The following is a 20,181-nucleotide window of genomic DNA, read 5'->3' on the forward strand; positions in this document are numbered from 1 at the left end:
CAGCGTTGTACTGAAGTAGGAGGGTGCTGGATAGGCACGGCAGGGGGCGTGCCTGATCCCATTTCCCTGCATCCCAGTCAGTAGCAGGTTTCCTGTTTCTAAGTTACACTTTGACCTGCCCTGGTACCAGAGCTCGGGCGTGTGGTGGTGTATTGTTTACAGATGGAAGAGCTGTCTTAGACCAGAAAGCACTCTGTTACAGTACTTTTAAGTTAAAATTTCTAAGTAGCTGGTAGTTTGACTTGTATCTTTGACCTTTAATGAAGTGTGTGTGTGTGTGTGTGTGTGTGTTTATTGATGCTTTTTATTTTTTTATATATTTTTATTGGAGTGTAATTGCTTTACAATGTTGTGTTAGTTTCTACTGTACAACAAAGTGAATCAGCTATATGTATACATATATCCCCATATCACCTCCCTCTTGAGCGTTCCTCACACCCTCCCTATCCCACCCCTCTAGGTCATCACAAAGCATCGAGCTGATCTCCCTGTGCCATGTAGCTGCTTCCCACTAGCTATTTGACATTTGGTAGTGTTTATATGTCAGTGCTCCTCTCTCACTTCGTCCCAGCTTACCCTTCCCCCTCCCCGTGTCCTCAAGTCCATTCTCTAGTAGGTCTGCATCGTTATTCCAATCTTGCCCCTAGGTTCTTCAGGACCTTTTTTTTTTTTAGATTCCATACATATGTGTTAGCATACCGTATTTGTTTTTCTCTTTCTGACTTACTTCGCTCTGTATGACAGACTCTAGGTCCATCCACCTCACTACAAATAACTTAATTTCGTTCCTTTCTATGGCTGAGTAATATTCCATTGTATATATGTGCCCCATCTTCTTTATCCATTCATCTGTTGATGGACATCTAGGTTGCTTCCATGTCCTGGCTATTGTAAATAGAGCTGCGGTGAACATTGGGGTGCATGACTCTTCTTGAATTATGGTTTTCTTTCGTCCTCCTTAGCAGAACAGGTAACTAAGCCACAGTGGACAATTTTGCCCCTATCCCAGCTTCTGGGATTCCAAAACCTTCAGCACCCTCTCGTTGCTGGATTGCTTTGTATGTCTCTCAAATATACCAGGAGTGGTTTTAAGAAGGAATTTAAAACAAAGTTTTTTAATTCAAGAGAAAATGACAAGAAACTTAAAAGCATAGTTGCCTTTTTATATGTTAATTTTTGTGAAATGCTTAAAATGTACCTTGTAATACTATGTGCAACCATGTTTTTTCACATTTCAGAGTCTTCCCTTGCTAATGGGATAAAAGGGAAATAGACGTTTTGAAATGTCTTTACATCGCAGTTTTGAACTACTTGACCCCCTCAAAAATGAGAACCATTTGAGAAGTACAAAAGGAAAGTAATCCACACTAACGTTTGGAGATTTGAAAGGAAATTGACTGACTTCTGAATACGAACTGTCTTATTCTGTAATATTTTTAAACACTAATTCGAGCATTTGGTGTGTTTTTTTGCCACCTTTAGGTTCCGATCCCCTGCTACTTGATCGCTTTGGTTGTTGGAGCTTTAGAAAGCAGGTGAGCCTTTGAACACATTTTGAAGTTTATGAAAAGATTAAACCTTAGGTGTCTTGAACCTCTGTCAGGATTAATTGGTAGATCATTTTTGTATTTCTCAAGATATCAAGCCAACAGCTCTAGAAACATTCAAATCTAATCATGAAATGTAAGCAACAAATTAATTTTAAATCAAAAAAATCTTTACCACTCACCCCTTAGATTTTCCAAGTATTATAGAATGAGCATGGTCTTACCTACCTTTATAGATCTGGAATCTAAGTTTGAACAAGTCACTTCTCATAACCTCCATTTCCTCATCCTTAAAATAATAATATCCCCTTTCCTACTTCATTGGGTGGTTATGTGCAACAAATGAGATAAATTATTTTAAAGCACTTGGAAACCTATAAATATCACAGAAATATAAGATATTTTGTTAAAATTTTACCAGCAGCTAGAGTGCCCTTCTTTCTTAATTTCTTGTTTGTTCTTATTTCTAAACAACTGAAAATTAAGAATGGCTATAGTAATCACATTCTTTAAATTGCCAGGGATGTGGACACAGTGGACAAATCAGGCAAATATAGATTCCAGGGCTTCCCTGGTGGTGCAGTGGTTGAGAGTCCGCCTGCCGATGCAGGGGACACGGGTTCGTGCCCCGGTCTGGGAAGATCCCACATGCCACGGAGCGGCTGGGCCCGTGAGCCATGGCCGCTGAGCCTGCGCATCCGGAGCCTGTGCTCCGCAACGGGAGAGGCCACAACAGTGAGAGGCCCGTGTACCGCAAAAAAAAAAAAAATATATATATATATATATGTAGATAGATAGATAGATAGATATAGATATAGATTCCAGTTCCAGCTGTAGCAGTTAACTATCTACATCCTTGGGCAACTCACCTCTCTGAGTTTAACCTTCTTCGCCTAAAAACTGGAAATAATCATGTTTACTTCAAGGGATTTTTGTGAGGATTAACAGACCTAACATATGTAAAGGTCCTGGCCTATAGGAGGCACTCAAAAATGATAATTATAATCATTGTCACAGCAGCTGACAGTTATCGGGTCTCATTAGGTACCAACTCCAAGGCATTATGCCCTTGAATTCTCACAACTCTGTAGAATGGATACAATTACTCTTTCTCATTTTACCAATAAAGAAACTGATGTGTGGTGAGTTTAAATAGCTGGCTCAGAGTCACAGAGCTAGGAAATGTCAGAGCCGGGACCCGTCCTAGACCATCTGACTTTAGAGCCCATGCAGCATAGCACTCTGCTGTCTGGAGTGGCAGCCACTAACCGCATAAGGCTTGAGATGTGCTGGAAGTGTAAAATACACACCGGATTTCTAAAGACTTCATATGAAAAAAAAGAATGCAAAATATTGCATTAATAATCTTTCATGCTGATTACATGTCAAAATGATACTATTTTGGATATATTGGTTTAAACAAAATATATTATTAAAATTAATTTCATCTGCTGCACTTTGCCTTTTTTAAAAAATGTGGCTACTGGACAATTTATAATTACACACGTGGCTCACATCTGTGGCTCTCATTCATTTATATTGGCTAGCACTGGCCACCACTGCTACTCACTGTGGTCTACAAACCAATAGCTTTGGCATCACCTGGGAGCTGGTTAGAAATGAAAGTCCTTGGGTCCTACCCCAGATCTACTGAATCAAAATTTGTATCTGAACAACCTCCCCAGGTAGTTTGTATACACACTGAAGTCTGAGAGGCCCTGCCCTAGAATCCACTGCCTCTCTGGGCCAGGATATCAAGGCAAAGACTTATTGTTTGGGGTTTGGCACTGCATAACAGTTTTAAGATGAAATTTACATGAAAAAAATATTTTTGAGTTCTAGTCCTATACAAGTGATATATAGTTCTATTTGTTTCTTCTTTTTTTTATTGTGGTTAAAAAAACCCCACAAAATTTACTGTCTCAACCAGTTTTAAATGTATAGTTCAGTAGTCACTAGTGTTAAGTATATTCATGTTGTTGTGAAACAGATCTCCAGAACTTTTTCATCCTGGAAAACTGAAACTCTGTACCCTTTAAACAACAACTCCCATTTCCACCTCCCTCCAGTCCCTGGTAACCATTGTTCTATTTTCTGTCTCTCTGGGTTTGACTATTATATACCTCGTAAGTGGAATCGTAGAGTACTTGTTCTTCTGTAACTGCCTTATTTCACTTAGCATAATGTCCTTAAGTTTCTTCCATGTTACAGCATGTGACAGGATTTCCGTCTCTCTCTGTTTGTTTCTTCTTATTTAAAAGTGTTCAACCTTTAAGTACATAACAGAGTTTACATCCACCCCCTTCTGGAATAATCTCTCACTGAGCCGTGACTGGGTTTCTATAGTTGTAAGATTGAGGGAAGAAACTAGATCCCTACAGGTCTTACCAGAGCCAGTAAGCTAACCTTTGGGGGCGCTTCACATCAAGTTTTCATGTGGCCCAGACTGCACCCCCTTATAGACATGCAGACTTATTACCTCATTTACAACAGGAGGTTTGCACCTCAGAGAAGCCGCTTAGCCTCACCTCCTCCCCATAAGCACGTAGTACATCACACTGCTTCTGTAAGGATTTGTGTACAACAGTTTAAATCGTTCCTAGAACCAGGTGAGTAATTTGCTTTGAATTTCATTTTTATTAAGCTCTTCCATTTTGCAGGCAGATTGGCCCAAGGACATTGGTGTGGTCTGAGAAAGAGCAGGTGGAAAAGTCTGCTTATGAATTTTCTGAGGTTCGTCATAAAGTTACCCTTTTTAATAACTGTGGTAGATGGTAGATTTAAGATTTTGAGTATGAAATGCGATGATTTTAAGTAATGTGGTAAAAGAATCAAATAGTATATCTTATTTTAGGTGTTTGCAGTTGATGCATTTTTGGGTATCATTTTCATTTAAAATAAGCATCATTAATTCATAGCCTTCACAGAAAGCAATGTACACTTTAAAGAAATTTATTATGGCAATTTGTAAGACATACAAATATATATACATTAATTTTCCAGACTGAATCTATGCTTAAAATTGCAGAAGATCTGGGAGGCCCATATATTTGGGGGCAGTATGACCTATTGGTCCTGCCGCCATCCTTCCCTTATGGCGGCATGGAACATCCTTGCCTCACTTTTGTAACTCCTACTCTGCTGGTAAGTGTAAAGTTTTCTTCATTTGAAGTTGACTTTTCCTCAAACATAAACCTAGATATGAAGAGCCTTAGACTCCTAATAATAAAGACTTTTTTAAATAATAAAAGTCTTTTATTTATGTAACCCTTGTTTCTTATTTGACACTTATTGTGGTTATTATCATCACCTCAACTTTCTAAAGAAAATAATTTGGCCATTTGGGAGGAAAGAACATAGTGTTCAAGGTGCTTTAGCATGCTGGGGGAGGAGGGCTATGTAACAACAGTCTATTGATGAATTGTGTGTCCAAAGAAACTATACCATTTACACTTGGCATATAGGTACTGGTTAAAAAACAAAGCAAAACTCAGTTTACCGTAACTAGGAAAGAATTAGCCCACAGTATATAGCTATATTTTATATGCCTTTGTTCGCTACTTTAAACCCTTCCTAGAACCAAGTGAGTAATGGATTAGCAACTAAATAAGTAAAACACACTATAGGACACTACAGACTTTTCTTAAATATACTGCAGGTAATAAGGAGTGAATGAAGGTACCTAAGAGTGAATAAGAGCGGATATAAAAAAGTAGAAGAGGAGGGCTTCCCTGGTGGCGCAGTGGTTGAGAGTCCGCCTACCAATGCAGGGGACGCAGGTTCGTGCCCCGGTCTGGGAAGATCCCACATGCCGTGGAGCGGCTGGGCCCCGTGAGCCATGGCTGCTGAGCCTGCGCGTCTGGAGCTTGTGCTCCGCAATGGGAGAGGCCACAACACTGAGAGGCCCGCGTACCGCAAAAAAAAAAAAAAAAAAATAGAAGAGAAGAAATGTTTCCTGCAAGTTAATTAGAGACAGGTATACTGGCTCCTGTGGTATTGGAAAAATTCCCAAGATTAGGGAGAGAAAGAATAATGCTATGTTTTAATCCTGCATTTTAAAAAATTTCTTCAGTACATGTTGCTTTTGAACTCTTTGGAGTGCCACAGCAGAAGTACAGTGGACCATAAATGCTGGAATACTATGTCTTGACATAGGCAGTCTTTTAAATATAGTCTGTAATTTGATTTCTGAAATATTAAGGTAATCTTCTTCTTTTTTAGGCAGGTGACAAGTCACTCTCCAACGTAAGTTAAAATTTATTATCATGGTCTTATCCTCAAGAAGTATTAAGTCAAGTGATTTTAAAATATCCATTGTGTCATTATATTGAAGACATGATTATAAAAGATAACTTGGGGATTCTAGTTGCAAGACATTACTACATAATCAGTAGGATTTAACAGATTTAAGAACATTTTATGGTTTGATCTCTTCATATGTTTATGAAATATTTTTTAATGGAGTGATGTATCCATTTATTATTTTCTAAATAATATTTTGTTTCTAATTTTGTAAACTATACTATACTTTTTTTTATCTTTGGCTAAATTGTGATTTTTTTTTTGCTGAACTGAATAATTCCTTGAATATCTCAGCTAATGTTAAAAAAACTTGAACAATGTGGAAAAAAATAAATTGAACAACGTGGAACTGGAAGAACTAGAATGCTTACATAATGAGTTATTTTAGGTTAAGATAATCAATTTCACCATTAATCACTTCTACTATTTCCTTTAGGTTATTGCACATGAAATATCTCATAGTTGGACAGGAAATCTAGTGACCAACAAAACTTGGGATCACTTTTGGTAAGATTTATTATTATTATTTCTTTATTGGTTCTTGTTATTGATTTCTTTCCCTGCCTTCCACCACCTTGAATTGGTTTGTGTGTATACCTTTGTTATCATCTCTTTGGTAGACAGGGATTTTTAAAAAATTCTGTAATACTTATCACAATGTCAGGTAGAATAGAGGTTTTCAGTTGATGCTGTTTAGTTCCTGGTATGGTCACATTTTAATACATGGACACATAAAACCAGAGCCCTGGCTTCATTTGCCCTGCTTCCATCTTCTGGGCTGGGCTTCCCATTGTTCTGAACTGAATGCAAGGAAGCCACGCAGAGCAGTCTGCTTAGACCTGAGTATTCATACTTTACAATTGCTTTGCTCTGTAGAAACACCAAAAAGAAAATATCTTGTTGATTGCAGTGCCTTTTTCTCTCAGCTGTGTCAGTGTTTTTATTTTTCAATTATTTTCAGGTTAAATGAAGGACATACTGTATACTTGGAACGCCACATTTGTGGACGGTTGTTTGGTGAAAAGTTCAGACATTTTCATGCTCTGGGAGGATGGGGAGAACTCCAGAATTCGGTAAATGAGTCATACTTTTAAAAGCATTCATCCCAAGTTGTGTAGGTGTTCAAAAATTCAGTTTGTAAAGCAGCTTTACTAAGTAGCAGTAAGAAAGTCATTTTTACCAGTGTGGGAAATCAAGCAGATACTGGTATGATGTTCTGTTGTTACCTGTTAGTCATTATCCTGTGTAAGGTCATGTTCATGACCAGTAGGACCTCACTGGGGCTTTGCAATAATATAGTTGGTGACTCTGTTTGAATTTTATTTGGTGTATTTATGTCATTTTTAAATGCTCTCTCCTGAGAGCTGAATTTGCTAACCAGGCATTAAAACATTTTTCTAGTCTTTTATTAAGCAAGAAATATCACGGAACCTTGCGCTAGTAGGCATTCCATTAATAGACTTCCAGAAATGTATACTAACATATCCTACAGTTTCCAGTCTCTAGTTTAAGTTCTCAATTCCCCTAAAGTTATGCCATGGAGTGTAGTAACACTTCTTAGTAGCTTGTGTACATGGTGGTAACCAGACTTCATATTTGAACATTCCTCTAATTTTGCGTCTCACAGATAAAGACTTTTGGAGAGACACATCCTTTCACCAAACTTGTGGTTGATCTGACGAACGTAGACCCTGATGTGGCTTATTCTTCAGTTCCCTATGAGAAGGGCTTTGCTTTACTCTTTTACCTTGAACAGCTTCTTGGAGGACCAGGCAAGCAGTTGGCATTTTCTGATTTTTTTGTTTTGAGGGTAACAAAGAATTTAACTGTTGCTTTTGCTCCATTTTATTCTTCCCGTTCATTTTTTATGTAGCCGCTAAAGAAATCTGTATCGTTTTCTAATGTCGCCTCTCTACTTAAAACCTTGACTAACCTCTGCATTCTAAATTATGCTGCTTGACTTATAAAAAGCTCGTCAGTATTTTAAAAACTAGGAAACTAATAAGTGCTCATTGAAAAAAATTGTGTGTGGTACAGAAATTTGTAAGAGTCATAAGTGAGAGTCCTTCAGTTTGGTGTGTATGGCTCCAGATCTTTTTCAAAGTGGAAGTGGACAGACATATATAGATATATATACATATAGTTACTTTAATTACAGAAAATGGATCATACTATATATTTCTTCTACATTTATTTTTTAATTCAACAATATTTTACATACATCCTTCCATGTCAGAATTTATAAATCTATCTTGTGCTTTTTAATGCCATCATAGTATTTCATTATACATGTGTGCTGAGTTTACGTAACTGTCACCATTGATGGGCATTTAAAAGTACTCTCCTTAGTCAATGGACTTTGAATGCCCTCCCTCGTCTGGATCCATTCTGTCTGTCCAATCTTATTTTCCTCTTTTCAAGTTATACAAAGGTCGTTGGTCTTGGAACTTGTGTTGTGTATTCCTTTTTTGTGTCTTGTGTCATCCCCTTACCTCTAATTAGGATTTCTCTTCTGCCTTCCAACAAATTACGTATGTTCTTCAAGGTACAACTTAAGTCCTACCTCTGTTTTTGAACATTCTTTTACTCTTAAAGTCCTCATTGGTTTCCCTATTTTCTGAATGTTCTCTGTTCTCCGTGGTTTGGTACAATGCAAAGCACCAAAAAATGTGTTAATTACCTTTCTATTAATTGACTTCTTTTTTCTTTTCTTCTTTTTGAAAAACTCTTAGAGGTTTTCCTAGGATTCTTAAAGGCTTATGTTGAGAAATTTTCCTACAAGAGCATAACCACTGATGACTGGAAGGATTTCCTGTATTCCCACTTTAAGGATAAGGTTGGATTCTAAAACCTTTCTTATTGTGCATGTTCAATATATCTTTATTTAATGGCTATTTGTTAGGTTGATTTGAATTACTTAATAGTAGTATTAGTTTAGAATTTAAGATTCAATCTTTCATTCAGTGTTTTCCTGTTTAAATGTGATCTCACCAGTATGAACTAATGTGTAGAATTTTCCTATTTCAGAGCAATCTACAGCGGTATGTTTCAGAAATTTGTGTGTGTACTTAATTTTCCTATTTTATTTAAAAGAACATTACTGATTAACATAAATTTATTTTAGAAAAGAGACTTAGAAATTATCTTGACATGTCAGTGTAGACAAAGTTATAGATTTGAGGTCCTAAAAGTCAGTTTTAGATTTTTTTTTTTTTCAAGAGAAAAGATTGTTCTGTAGCAAACTGGGTGTTCCTTCTGTTCTCAGGTTGATATTCTAAATCAAGTTGATTGGAACGCCTGGCTGTACTCTCCTGGACTGCCCCCTGTGAAGCCCAAGTCAGTACTTACCTACTAATGCTTTTCCTTCTCATTCTCCTAAATCCTAGAGCTCCTCAAAATATCTGAAAGGGTTTTATGCCTTCCTTAAGCTATTACTAGTTTGTGATGAGAGTTGAGTTCATAGGAGTTAGAACCTTAACGCTGAGGTCCAAAAAGTCATTTCCATGATATTATAAATATAAATTAGTTCAGTTCATTGCAGGTAATTATTGAGTGCCTCCTTTCTGCACAAGGATGGTGAGAAATACAGAAAAGAAAAAGATATTGCCCTTTCCTTGAAAACGTTTGCAGTAAGAAAAATAACATAGAAGCATCATGTCCCTCATTACAACAGTGTCATAAGTTACCACCCTCACTTCCAGAGGAGGCACATGAGGCTTAGCTAGGGTAACGTGTCTTGCTGAACGCTGCGCAGCAAGTCATGAGAGTTGAGATTCAAATCCTCGTCATCGTAAGCGCTCCATTACACTGTCTTTTAAACGAAACACCTTCCTCAAATCAGGGACCTGAACCCTGGTCTTCCAAGAATCATATTAGGAGATGCTAACTACTCCATGTTGCAGCCAGGGACTTGCTGTTCCCTCCACCCTGAGTACTCTTTACCCACTTAATTCCAATCACAACTCAAGAACCACTTCCTCACGAAAGCATTCCTTGACCTCTCTAACTAGGCCAAGTCTCCCGTTTCGGGTTTCTCGGTGCTGTGTGTCGCCTCTTCACAGCTCCACAGTCGTAATCTGAGATTTGTGTGAGTGAGTATTAAGTCTTTCTCCTTCACTACATTGAAGCACTATGAGAAACAGGGCTCATACCTGATTCACTGATAACTTTTCTTAGGACCCTGCCCTAAGTAAGGGTTGCTTCCCCTTCCCTGGGCTAATCCTTATTTAACTGTTTTCATTACAATGAGAAGGAAGTTTCAGGCACGAAGAAACAGACCAGCCAAAGGTCTTTTTTTTACTCTCCTGGTGTTCCTTATGAGATCAGTGCTGTCATGTTCTAATTGAAGGTGAGGAACTGCCTGCACAGTCAAGGACCTCTGGTCCCACTTGGTCTTGAGGGCAAACAAAAGGGCTTGCCTACTGTCCACAGCCCACTTCATGAAGATAAACTGGAAGCTGATTCAAAGAAGGTCACTGCTTTGACCCCTTTATTATCTCCCCCAGGGCACAAACTCTCTGAAAGCAAGTTCAGTGGTCACTTCTAATCAAAACTTACCTCATTTAGGCCCTGCAGGGCAGGTACCCCTCTGTTCTCTAACAGTAACGTTTCACAGCAAGTAAGCATGACTTATGGACAAAGAAGGATGTTTTACAAGAATTTTGCACACATTACATGGTCTCTTCCATTGCTGCAAAATGTATGACTTGTTTTCCAAGTTGAGAACACATAAACCTTAGCACAGCTTGCTTTGCTTAATGGTCAGAGTTCGTGAATTCTGCTTTCTTCTGAAAAGAGAGGATCAAAATCACATGATTTCGGAGTCTCCCAAGGGTGTCACCCTTATTTCCCCATTGTCTAGAACAGTGCCTTGTCACACAGCAGTTGCTCGCAGATCTGTTGGATGTTTAGATGGTTGGAACGACAGAAAGGAAAAGGCACGAGAGCAAGGACTTTGTGGTGTTTACCACGTTGTCCTGAGTGCCTGGAACTGTTCCTACTATCGGGGAAACAATACGCTCAACTCAGCCCCAGCCCCTTCAGCATACACTGCAGAAGCATGTGACGGTCTCTGCTGAGATGTTTTGGCATTCTCTCCAAAGAGTAATCCAGGGTTTCATTAATTTGATATCCAGTTGGATTTCTGTGTTCTTAGAGGAGACCAGTAATCTTTAAGTCAGGTAGAAGATTTCCTATTTCCATCACTCTGGAGTTGTTTATCTTTATTTTCAAAGAACTTTGAAATTTAAGTATGTTCTGTAAGTTCAAAATGGCATTGATGCAAAAGCATGTGCTTTTATAAAATGTAACCTCTAATATTCTGAATCTTTGCAGTTATGATATGACTCTGACAAATGCTTGTATTGCCTTAAGTCAAAGATGGATTACTGTGAGTAGTAATGTATGATTTTTGACTCCTTTTTGAATTGTACAAATGTCTCTACTCAGTGAAGTGGGGGAGTGGTGCTTTACTTATGAACTCATGTATTTGGAGTTACTATTCCTAAGTCAAGTTTATCCAAGATGATATTATACCAGCCCTCAACGTGCAAAGTTAAGTTTGAGGGGGAAAACAAATGGATGTTGATGGTATTAGTTCTGATTTTTCTTGCTCTTAAAAGGGAAAGGGGTGGGGGAATATAGGCCTCTTAGAGGAGAGTAAGTGATTTTTAGGAAAGATGAATGGGCTCTTAGAAGAATAGATAGGGAGGTATGATAGTTTGCACCAAAGTTTGTCTGGGTGTGGAGAATAAGAGAGAGGAGTAGAAAGCTCCAGGTATTGGGAGACACATTAAGGGTCAGAGGAAGGAAGAGAAACCAACTCAGGAGTAAGGCAAATCGGGAAAATGGAACAAGAAACCATGGCAAAAAATACCCTAATTTTAAATAAAATATAAACATCTTTTTGGAGATTCTCATAACATCATAACAAAGTTAGAGCATTACTGACTTTTTAGATCTAAGTTCAAGATTTTTTTGTAAGCAAATATAAAATCTAACAACTTCTGGGCTTCCCTGGTGGAGCAGCAGTTGAGAATCTGCCTGCCAATGCAGGGGACACGGGTTCGAGCCCTGGTCTGGGAAGATCCCACATGCCGCGGAGCAACTAGGCCCGTGAGCCACAACTACTGAGCCTGCGCGTCTGGAGCCTGTGCTCCGCAACAAGAGAGTCCGCGATAGTGAGAGGCCCGCGTACCGCGATGAAGAGTGGCCCCCGCTTGCCACAACTAGAGAAAGCCCTCGCACAGAAACAAAGACCCAACACAGCAAAAATAAATTAATAAATTAATAAACTCCTACCCCCAACATCTAAAAAAAAAAAAATTCTAACAACTTATCAGAGCAGTAGGCTGGTTGTACACATATGTACCTCCTCTGTCAATACTTTGCCCTCCCCATCTCATCCTTCTCTCTACCCACCTTGCCCTGCCATGTAACCATGACCATGAATTTTGGTTTATCATTCCCCTGCTCTTTGTTTTTACCACTAATAAATATATCTTCAATAGGTAGTTTAAATTTGCATGTTTTTGAGCAGAGAATGAGATCTGTAAGTTCTAATATTTAGGTGAGGTTCTAAAGAGGGAGGAAGTTCTGATATTAAGGGTGTTTTGAAGGGGGAGGAAGATGTAAAATAATGATTCTTTACAAGGATGTATATGCATACATTAAATTTTCTGGAAGGATATACATATTAATATAGGTTCCTGAGAAGTGGGACTTGGAGACAGGGAGCAAAAGCAAAGGAATTTTTCATTTGGTCCTATTTGATTTTTTTTTAACCTTTGCATGTATTTCTTTTAAAGTTAAAAGAAACCCTAGTTTAAAACTATTTTAAAAGATTTTTAAAATACTTATTTTGATAAGCTTTTTTTAATGCTCCTCAATCATTTCCTCAAAGATAATTCGCAGTGAATCCTAAATTGAAAAGTACAGACCCACTTTTTTTTTCCTTAAATGATTTCCAAGATTAAGTGGGGAAAATAGAATGTGTGAAGATGAAGGGAAAGATCTGTTTGTGGCCTTACGAGTTCATTAGTGTGATATTTAAAAGAATATGCAATTTGATTATTTACCCACATTTTCAAATTGGCCTATAAACAGTTGACATGCTTTTCTGTAGCATTTCTTTGCTTTGGAAATCTATATATCGTGAATTGTACAGACGTTGTCAAAAGTTTCCTCCACTGTTACTATTAATAGTCTAATTTGTCTTAAGTAATATAGATTTAGGAGTCATATCAGCTCTTTAAGTTATAGTTACGCCATCTCAGAATGATTAAAATAGCTAACGTTCAAATTTATTTTTTATAATCTTATACATCCTTGTATTTCTATTTCTTAACTTTTACTTTTATGTCAGATAAACCAATACATATTATTGAATCGTACACGAATGGCAGTAATCAGGCAACATTTATTTCAGGGCAAAGAAGATGATTTAAATTCATTCAGCTCAGCAGACCTAAAAGACTTCTCTTCTCATCAGGTGAATGAATTTTTAGCACAGATGCTCCAGAAAGTAAGTACTAGCTCAAAATATTAGAAATTAAAATGGGCATAAAGCACAGCATTCATGGTTGAACCCCACTTGGAAAAAATATCCATGTGGAAACTAACAGAAAAAATGGTTTGGTAAAATCCATTCGTTTACTTAAAAACATTTGTTGAATGCCTGCTATGTTTAGCATTGTGCTGAATATAAAAATACGTAAGAAAGAAATATGCCAGGTTCTCAAAAAGTTTATAATCTAGTAGGAAAGGTCTCAAGTGCAAAATTTAGCAACAAAAGGAGGGATTTTAGGTGTCATTTGAGAAAAAAGCGAAGAAGGACTCCCTTCCAACTGGGGTAATCAGGAAGAATTTCGGAGGAGTGGGGCTTGATTTGAGAAGAGCAGAGTCAGCAGGGAGATAGAAGGAGCAGCAAGTGACAGAGTGTGGCAGGAGGAGGAAATCGTGGCCCTGGGAAAGAGGTTAATGAAGAGAACGCTAGAAACACTGCTGGGATCTGATGTGCTGTGTCTTGAATGCCAAGCTAAGAATGTTAGATTTGATTCCAGGCAGTCGCAGAGCATTTAACATTTTTAAAAAGAGAGTCATCTGATGAAATGGTGGATTATGAAGACCATTCCTCTGGTGTTGCGGAGGCTGGATTGACATGAGGAACGCTGGGGGTGAAGTTAGTTGGGAGACTCAGAGGAGTACAGGACAGGCTGGAGGGAGCTGGCGGGAAGGGAAAGAGCAGGACAGTGAGAGGGAGAACACACAGGATGGAGCATGGGGTTTGGGGACTGACTGGGTTGGGGGTTAACAGGAGGGAGTCCAAGCAGATTTGAAGGTTTCAAAGCCAGGTGACTAAAAGAATATGGGAAGCTGAGAGGAGATGCTGTATGTTGAGAGGGAGATAGTGATGGGGTCTTTACTATTACATGACAGGGAGCTCTTAGGTCTAAAGACCTTGAGAGGGATGGAAGAAGACTTTGAACAGAATATCCTATGGAACTGATGCAAAATGAGGAACAGGAATTTAAAGCAACGGGAGTCTTAGAGAACCCATTAGTGCATGAAGCCATCTCCGCGGTTTCACACATTTCTGTAGCCCCGCCTGCCGTGTGGCCTGGAGCCACGAAGAGAGAAAGCATGATGCGCCGACTGGCGAGCAGGCACAGCAAACAGGGGAAAGCAACGAGGTGACCTAGGAGGTGACCTTAACCAGCCGGCCTACGCGGCTGGACTTGGAGATTGGTTGAAACGAAACAATCTGGGAAGGGTCCAAGCAGTCAGTGAGAGCCGAGTGTGGGTGAGCGTCCTGTAAGACGCGGAAGCGGCTGGAGCGGGAGGTTTCCATCTACCTCCGATTCCTCCGCCTGCATCCCGGGGGCACCGCCGACGCTCCGCCTGCCCAAACTGAGCGCTGCTTTCTCTCCTTCACCCAAGCTTGTGCTCCCTGTAGCGCGGGTCAACCTGGGCACGGGAGTTTATGAACCCCCTGAAACTGTACATACAACTTGGTGTTTATACGGTAAATGCATCCCACCCGCCTCAGGAAAGGGTCCGTATTAGTCATTAGATTCTGAAAAGGGTCTGTAATATAAAAGTTTAAAAACTGCTATTTTGTAGGGGTATAGATCATTCAAAAGGGATTTCGGAGGAAACATACAAAGATAAAGCTGGGGGGAATCAGTGAGGAAAAAAATTAACTGTGATTGAATCTGGAGAACAGAATAAATTTAAGATATTTCAGGTATAAGGAAGAACTTGAAAGACTCTGGGGAGGTTCGGAAAGTTAGTGCTTACATATACCAGAAAGTCTGAACAGAGTACTTCTCATTTACCTCTCCACGTACCTCGCAAATTAAATTATCCCTTGGCTCCTAGTAGAATATCCTTATTCAGAATAAATTTGCACAAAATTTATTTTAGTGTGCATTTGTTTCTTTTATTTTTATCTAACTTATTTCTATTTTATAAAATATTGAGGGTTTTAATCTGGCTAAGAATTTCTCTCCAGCTCCTTTCTTCCAAGGAATCCTGTTGAAATGATACGTTATACTTCTTTATTTTGCTCTAGGCACCTCTTCCATTGGGGCACATAAAGCGAATGCAAGAGGTGTACAACTTCAATGCCATTAACAATTCTGAAATACGATTCAGGTACATCATTTTAACTTGTCTCTGTGGAAGAAAGTGGAAAACTAGTTTCAAAAGTGGAGAAAGGGAAAGCAGCGTATGAGACATACATGAGTCTTGAAAAATCCTTTTCAAATTTACTGCATCTATATACATAATTATAATGGTCTTTAAGGAGTAGTTGCAATATCTGTAAGATGATAGTACTAATTTTTTTGTTAGAATTTATTCTAAGCTTCTCTTGCCTTTAAAAAAATTAGAATTAAAGAATCATTGGTAAATAGGCATTCTTCCTCTTGGGCTCTGAAATGGGAATAGTTAGAAATCTTTGATTCTGTTCATCTTTTTAAATTCAAATTTGTAGCGTGAGCTTAAATCAAAGTTTTATTCCTTCCGAAATTGCATATGTAAGGTCTATAGGCACCTACATAATCCAAACCCTTTAAAACGTATGATCTTTTTCAAGAACCAACTATTCTTCTTTCTCTTCTCCAATTATTGAATGGTATGTATAAGGATTTGAGATTCTCAGAATAAAGACATAACATAAAGTGGTGTACAGTGTAAGTATAATGGGATTATTCATCATTACAAAAGTAATTTTCAGATATACCTGTCATATCCTGCTTCTTTCTCCTCATTTCCTACCCCATACCCCCTAAAAACCCTCCTTTTAGATGGTTACGACTCTGCATTCAATCGAAATGGGAGGAAGCAATTCCTTTGGCTCTAAAAATGGCGACTGAACAAGGAAGAATGAAGTTTACACGACCTTTATTCAAGTAAGAACCAAGTCTCACTATGCTTTGACTTTATATAAGGAATGGGGAAGAAAAATCTTAAACAGATGTTTTTGATGTTGCTAAAATACTTTGAAAAAATGCAAACTAAAAATAATATTTTTAAATTTGTTAAGGATTATAGATACAATTTTAGAATAGGAATTAACACTTCTAAATATTTAAAGTTTGAGATGATTTCATTAGTTTTTTAGAAGGATTATATATGGATTACCTATTATGGGCCAAATAGGGTTAGACCCTGGTGAAAAGGAAATAAATCGAAGATAATCTTATATACACAAAAAGATCTTTAAAAGCAAGTAGAAGATGAGTAGGGAAGGATAAGAAAAAAGTGTCTGAAGTTAAATGCAAGAAGGATCAAACAGGTAAAGCCAAACCTTTTTGATTCAAGTGTTGCAATAAGGTAGACTAGGTTGCTTGACATATATTAAAGGAATGCTTGATAAAAGTGAAAAAAGTTGTATCTTGGTAACAAGATACAATTTAAGAATATCTCAGTGAAGTTGTTTTGACTATGAATTTGGCAGGAATTCTGAAAAAAATATAACCAAGACATAAATATCTATTATTAATCTGTTTGCAAGTATAATAAAATTTGCCGAAGTAAGTCAAGTCATTATCCATCTTTCTTTTTTTTTTTTTTTAATGCAGGGACCTTGCTGCCTTTGACAAATCCCACGATCAAGCCATCCGTACCTACCAAGAGCACAAGGCGTGTATGCACCCCGTGACTGCCATGCTTGTGGGGAAAGATTTAAAAGTGGATTAAGGACCTGTCCATTGCTGATTTCAGACATTTCTCTTTTTAAAATTGAATTCATAAAGAAATACAAAATTTCAGCTCACATTGTAACTAAAAATGTCTTTTTAGTTTTGGCTTTTTATTGTTTGGTCAGTGATTTTTTTTTTTTTCATAAATAAAGCTGATCTATCTCCCCTCCCACCCCTGGTGGCATGTTCTTTGTAAAGAGAATTTTAGCAAAGTTTAACCTTTTGATTTATAAATGTTGATTTTTTCATTAATTTCATATTCATTTTCTCCCACTATGGTCACAAGATATGTCAACATATTATTTACCTCTTATTTTAAGCTCTTTAATTTGCATCCGTTGCACACCAAAAATTCAACATAATTAGGATTTTGCTTTTTAAATAACCTTAAAGATAAATACTTGGTTAGATTTGCTCATCACCCAGCTGGTGGACATAGGATGAATTCCCTTAGCAAAATGTATAAACTAGTGGGAGCGCTCTGCTTCTCATACCCGGATCTACCTGCTGTCCTGTTTTCCTGACCGTTAGGGTCAGATGGCCAACCTGAATACCACTGCTTCTCCCCTCAGTTCTACCTGACAGTCTCTTCAACCAGCCTCATCTCCTTAGTGGTCAGCAAACTTTCTCCATCCATAAACAGCATACAGCACAGAGAAAGAAAGAGTTAAAAATAACAACAACTTTATCCAAGTGAGAGAGTAACAAAGAACCCCTATGAGTGTAACGCAGTGCCCCAGCACACAGTTTGGGAACCACTGTTGTATTAGTTAGGATTCTTTGATGGTAAGTGACAGCAACCCCAATGACTAGAAGTCAGAAAGGGAAAAGGAGGATTATACTAAGGATACAGGGGAGGGGGAGGTTACCAGAATCAGGACAGACAGAAGGGAACTGACACCAGGACAGCAGAGACATCCATACTCTTATCTCCCATTTCTGTCTCTCTGGTCTACATTGTATAGTCTGGCTACCCCAGCTTTACTGTTGCCAATAGTTCTTACCACATGGAGAGACTGTCTCAATTCCAAACTCCCAAAGGTGAGGCTCTGACCTAGCTTTGGTCCACCCCTGGCCAAATAAACTCTAGCAAAGAGAAATAGTGTCTTAGAGCATAAATGTGGGTGGGGGCATATCATCGCTAAATACCCTCCAGAAGTGCTAATGTAGTATTTAAAAAAAAAAAAAGTCTTAAATAGGAGGAAACACTCTGGCCTTCCTGTAATCCTGACTTCTCCCCTGTTCTCACTCTCCCAAATGGTTCTCTCCTTTTGGACATGTTTCTACACTGCAGTGTGCTTCTATTTCTCAGGCTCTGCTCTCACTTGTCTCCATGCCAGGAATATCAGAGGAGAGAGTGCAGCTCAAATCCCTGGTATATAATCACAGTCGAAGTGACTAGACTTTAGCAAATCCATGGACCCAGATGATGCTTTTGGAGGCTTCCCCCCCCCCATAAGTGTGCCCCATACTCCAAGCTAATGTCATTTTTCAGTTACACTGATTAGTGATACTGAAAGTGAATTGGGGCAAGGGATGCTTGAGGGTGGTCTTGAAGGACGCTATGAAGGAGGAGGAAGGCGCTACAGACAAATGTTTGTAGGAATTCACCTGGGGGCCACTAGAGTCTACACTTACTTCAGCTAAGGAGCATATGTTGAATGGCTTTGTACCAAGCTGGATATACACATAATTTCTGGGTGAACAAAAATAAGTAATTTATACATAATGCTAAAGAAAAAGCACCCCAGAGACGGGCCACTTACCCCAATTGAAGCATTTAGGGAATGCTTCCTGGAGAAGAGAAGGCCTAAACTGAGTCTTAAGGAATAAGAAATATCTAGCCAAGCAAAGAAAGTTGGAAGTGTGTTCCATCTGGATGAAGAAAGAATAACATAAGTAAAGGTATTGACTTATGGGTTTTTTGTGTCATGAATTTGGACAGAGCCAGTGGAAATAGCTTGTCTCTGCTCCACGGTGTCTAGGGCCGGAGCTGGGAATCCTCAAACAGCTGGGCATGACTCAAATTGCTGGGGGCTGGTATGATCAGGTGGCTTCTTCCCTCACATGTCTGATGTCTGGCCTGGGATTACTCAAACTGGGCTCAGCTGGGGCCAGCAACTGGCGTGCCCAAGTAGTTTGGGTTTTCTCATAGCACAGGGGATAGTTGGACTTCTTACTAACCTTTATACATCTGCATTCATCACCAGAGAGTAAGCACCATGAAGGTGGAAGATGTATCTTATTTGTTTCATTCCCGGCACCTAGCATAGTGCTTGGGACGTAACAGGCATTCAAGAATTATGTGTTGGATGAGGTAATGGAGGAGGACAGAAAGTTAAGGTGCTTCACATCTAAGGGCCTCAGTTTTCGGAGACGTAGTTGGTAAGGGCTTCCTCTGAGAATTAGAGGAGGTAGCTATTGAGAAGGTCCTTGAGGAGGGGGATGACTGTTTGGGGAACTCTCTAAGGGGGAGGGGCATTAGGAGGCAGGGCCACCATCTACCCATCGCAAGACTCTGTAGCAGAGCCTGCCTCTCCGGGTGAACACAGATGGAAGTTTGTTGCGATAACCCCGGGGGTGGGGGATGGGTGGCGGTTTATTCAGAGTGTAGGAATAGGGTTAGGGTAATAAAGGAATTTCAAAGTGCTGAAGAAAGTGGTCCAGGTGAGTAACTAGGGGACCAGCTTCCAAGGAAAGTAAGGGAGAAAGCCAGTGGGAAGTGCAGAGAAGAAGGCACTGACCGGAAGCCAGGTTCAAGGTCGGAGATGACTGATGTAAGGGGAGAACGGGAAGGCGAGGAGGCTGTGGTCAGAAGGTGGGGTACCGGAATTTAAGATTTCTTATGTGGATGAAATTCAGGTGATGACGAATTCCAGAGTGCGGTCAGGGTGTAGGTGGCTGAAGCGCAAGTTTTAATGAAGCTCAAGGAGGGGCAGCTCTTTCTTTGTACACTTCCCCGGGAGGGTTTCAGAGAAGGACGTTCTGGGTGTGGGTGTTTTCTGTGATATCACAACTGTGTCTCTATTCCCAACAGAAGTCTGTTTTAGTGGAAACAGATTTTTCAGGATTTTTCCACTGGAATAACCCAATCTCTAGACACTGGCTTACTGCCAAAATGCTGCCTA

At 39.1% G+C, this 20,181-nt stretch overlaps 1 protein-coding gene across 2 annotated transcripts in view; it reads left to right on the forward strand.

The window, feature by feature from the left end:
• Positions 1-17,223, forward strand: part of LTA4H (leukotriene A4 hydrolase) — a 28,450-nt gene extending 11,227 nt beyond the window's left edge. The window contains exons 6-19 of one of the 2 annotated variants that reach the window (XM_030856342.3): positions 1,483-1,535; positions 4,208-4,280; positions 4,551-4,691; positions 5,769-5,792; positions 6,286-6,356; positions 6,811-6,922; positions 7,477-7,621; positions 8,582-8,685; positions 9,115-9,185; positions 11,184-11,238; positions 13,276-13,371; positions 15,421-15,503; positions 16,157-16,261; positions 16,934-17,223. In XM_030856342.3, coding sequence (XP_030712202.1) covers positions 1,483-1,535; positions 4,208-4,280; positions 4,551-4,691; positions 5,769-5,792; positions 6,286-6,356; positions 6,811-6,922; positions 7,477-7,621; positions 8,582-8,685; positions 9,115-9,185; positions 11,184-11,238; positions 13,276-13,371; positions 15,421-15,503; positions 16,157-16,261; positions 16,934-17,051 — 1,251 coding nt within the window. In that variant the 3' untranslated portion in view covers positions 17,052-17,223. The remainder of the gene's footprint in view (positions 1-1,482; positions 1,536-4,207; positions 4,281-4,550; positions 4,692-5,768; positions 5,793-6,285; positions 6,357-6,810; positions 6,923-7,476; positions 7,622-8,581; positions 8,686-9,114; positions 9,186-11,183; positions 11,239-13,275; positions 13,372-15,420; positions 15,504-16,156; positions 16,262-16,933) is intronic. The other variant, XM_030856344.2, reaches the window with a different exon arrangement.
• The last annotated feature ends 2,958 nt before the right edge of the window (positions 17,224-20,181 follow it).

Source organism: Globicephala melas, chromosome 10 (assembly GCF_963455315.2).
Source record: "Globicephala melas chromosome 10, mGloMel1.2, whole genome shotgun sequence".
NCBI classification, from domain to species: Eukaryota; Metazoa; Chordata; class Mammalia; order Artiodactyla; family Delphinidae; genus Globicephala; species Globicephala melas.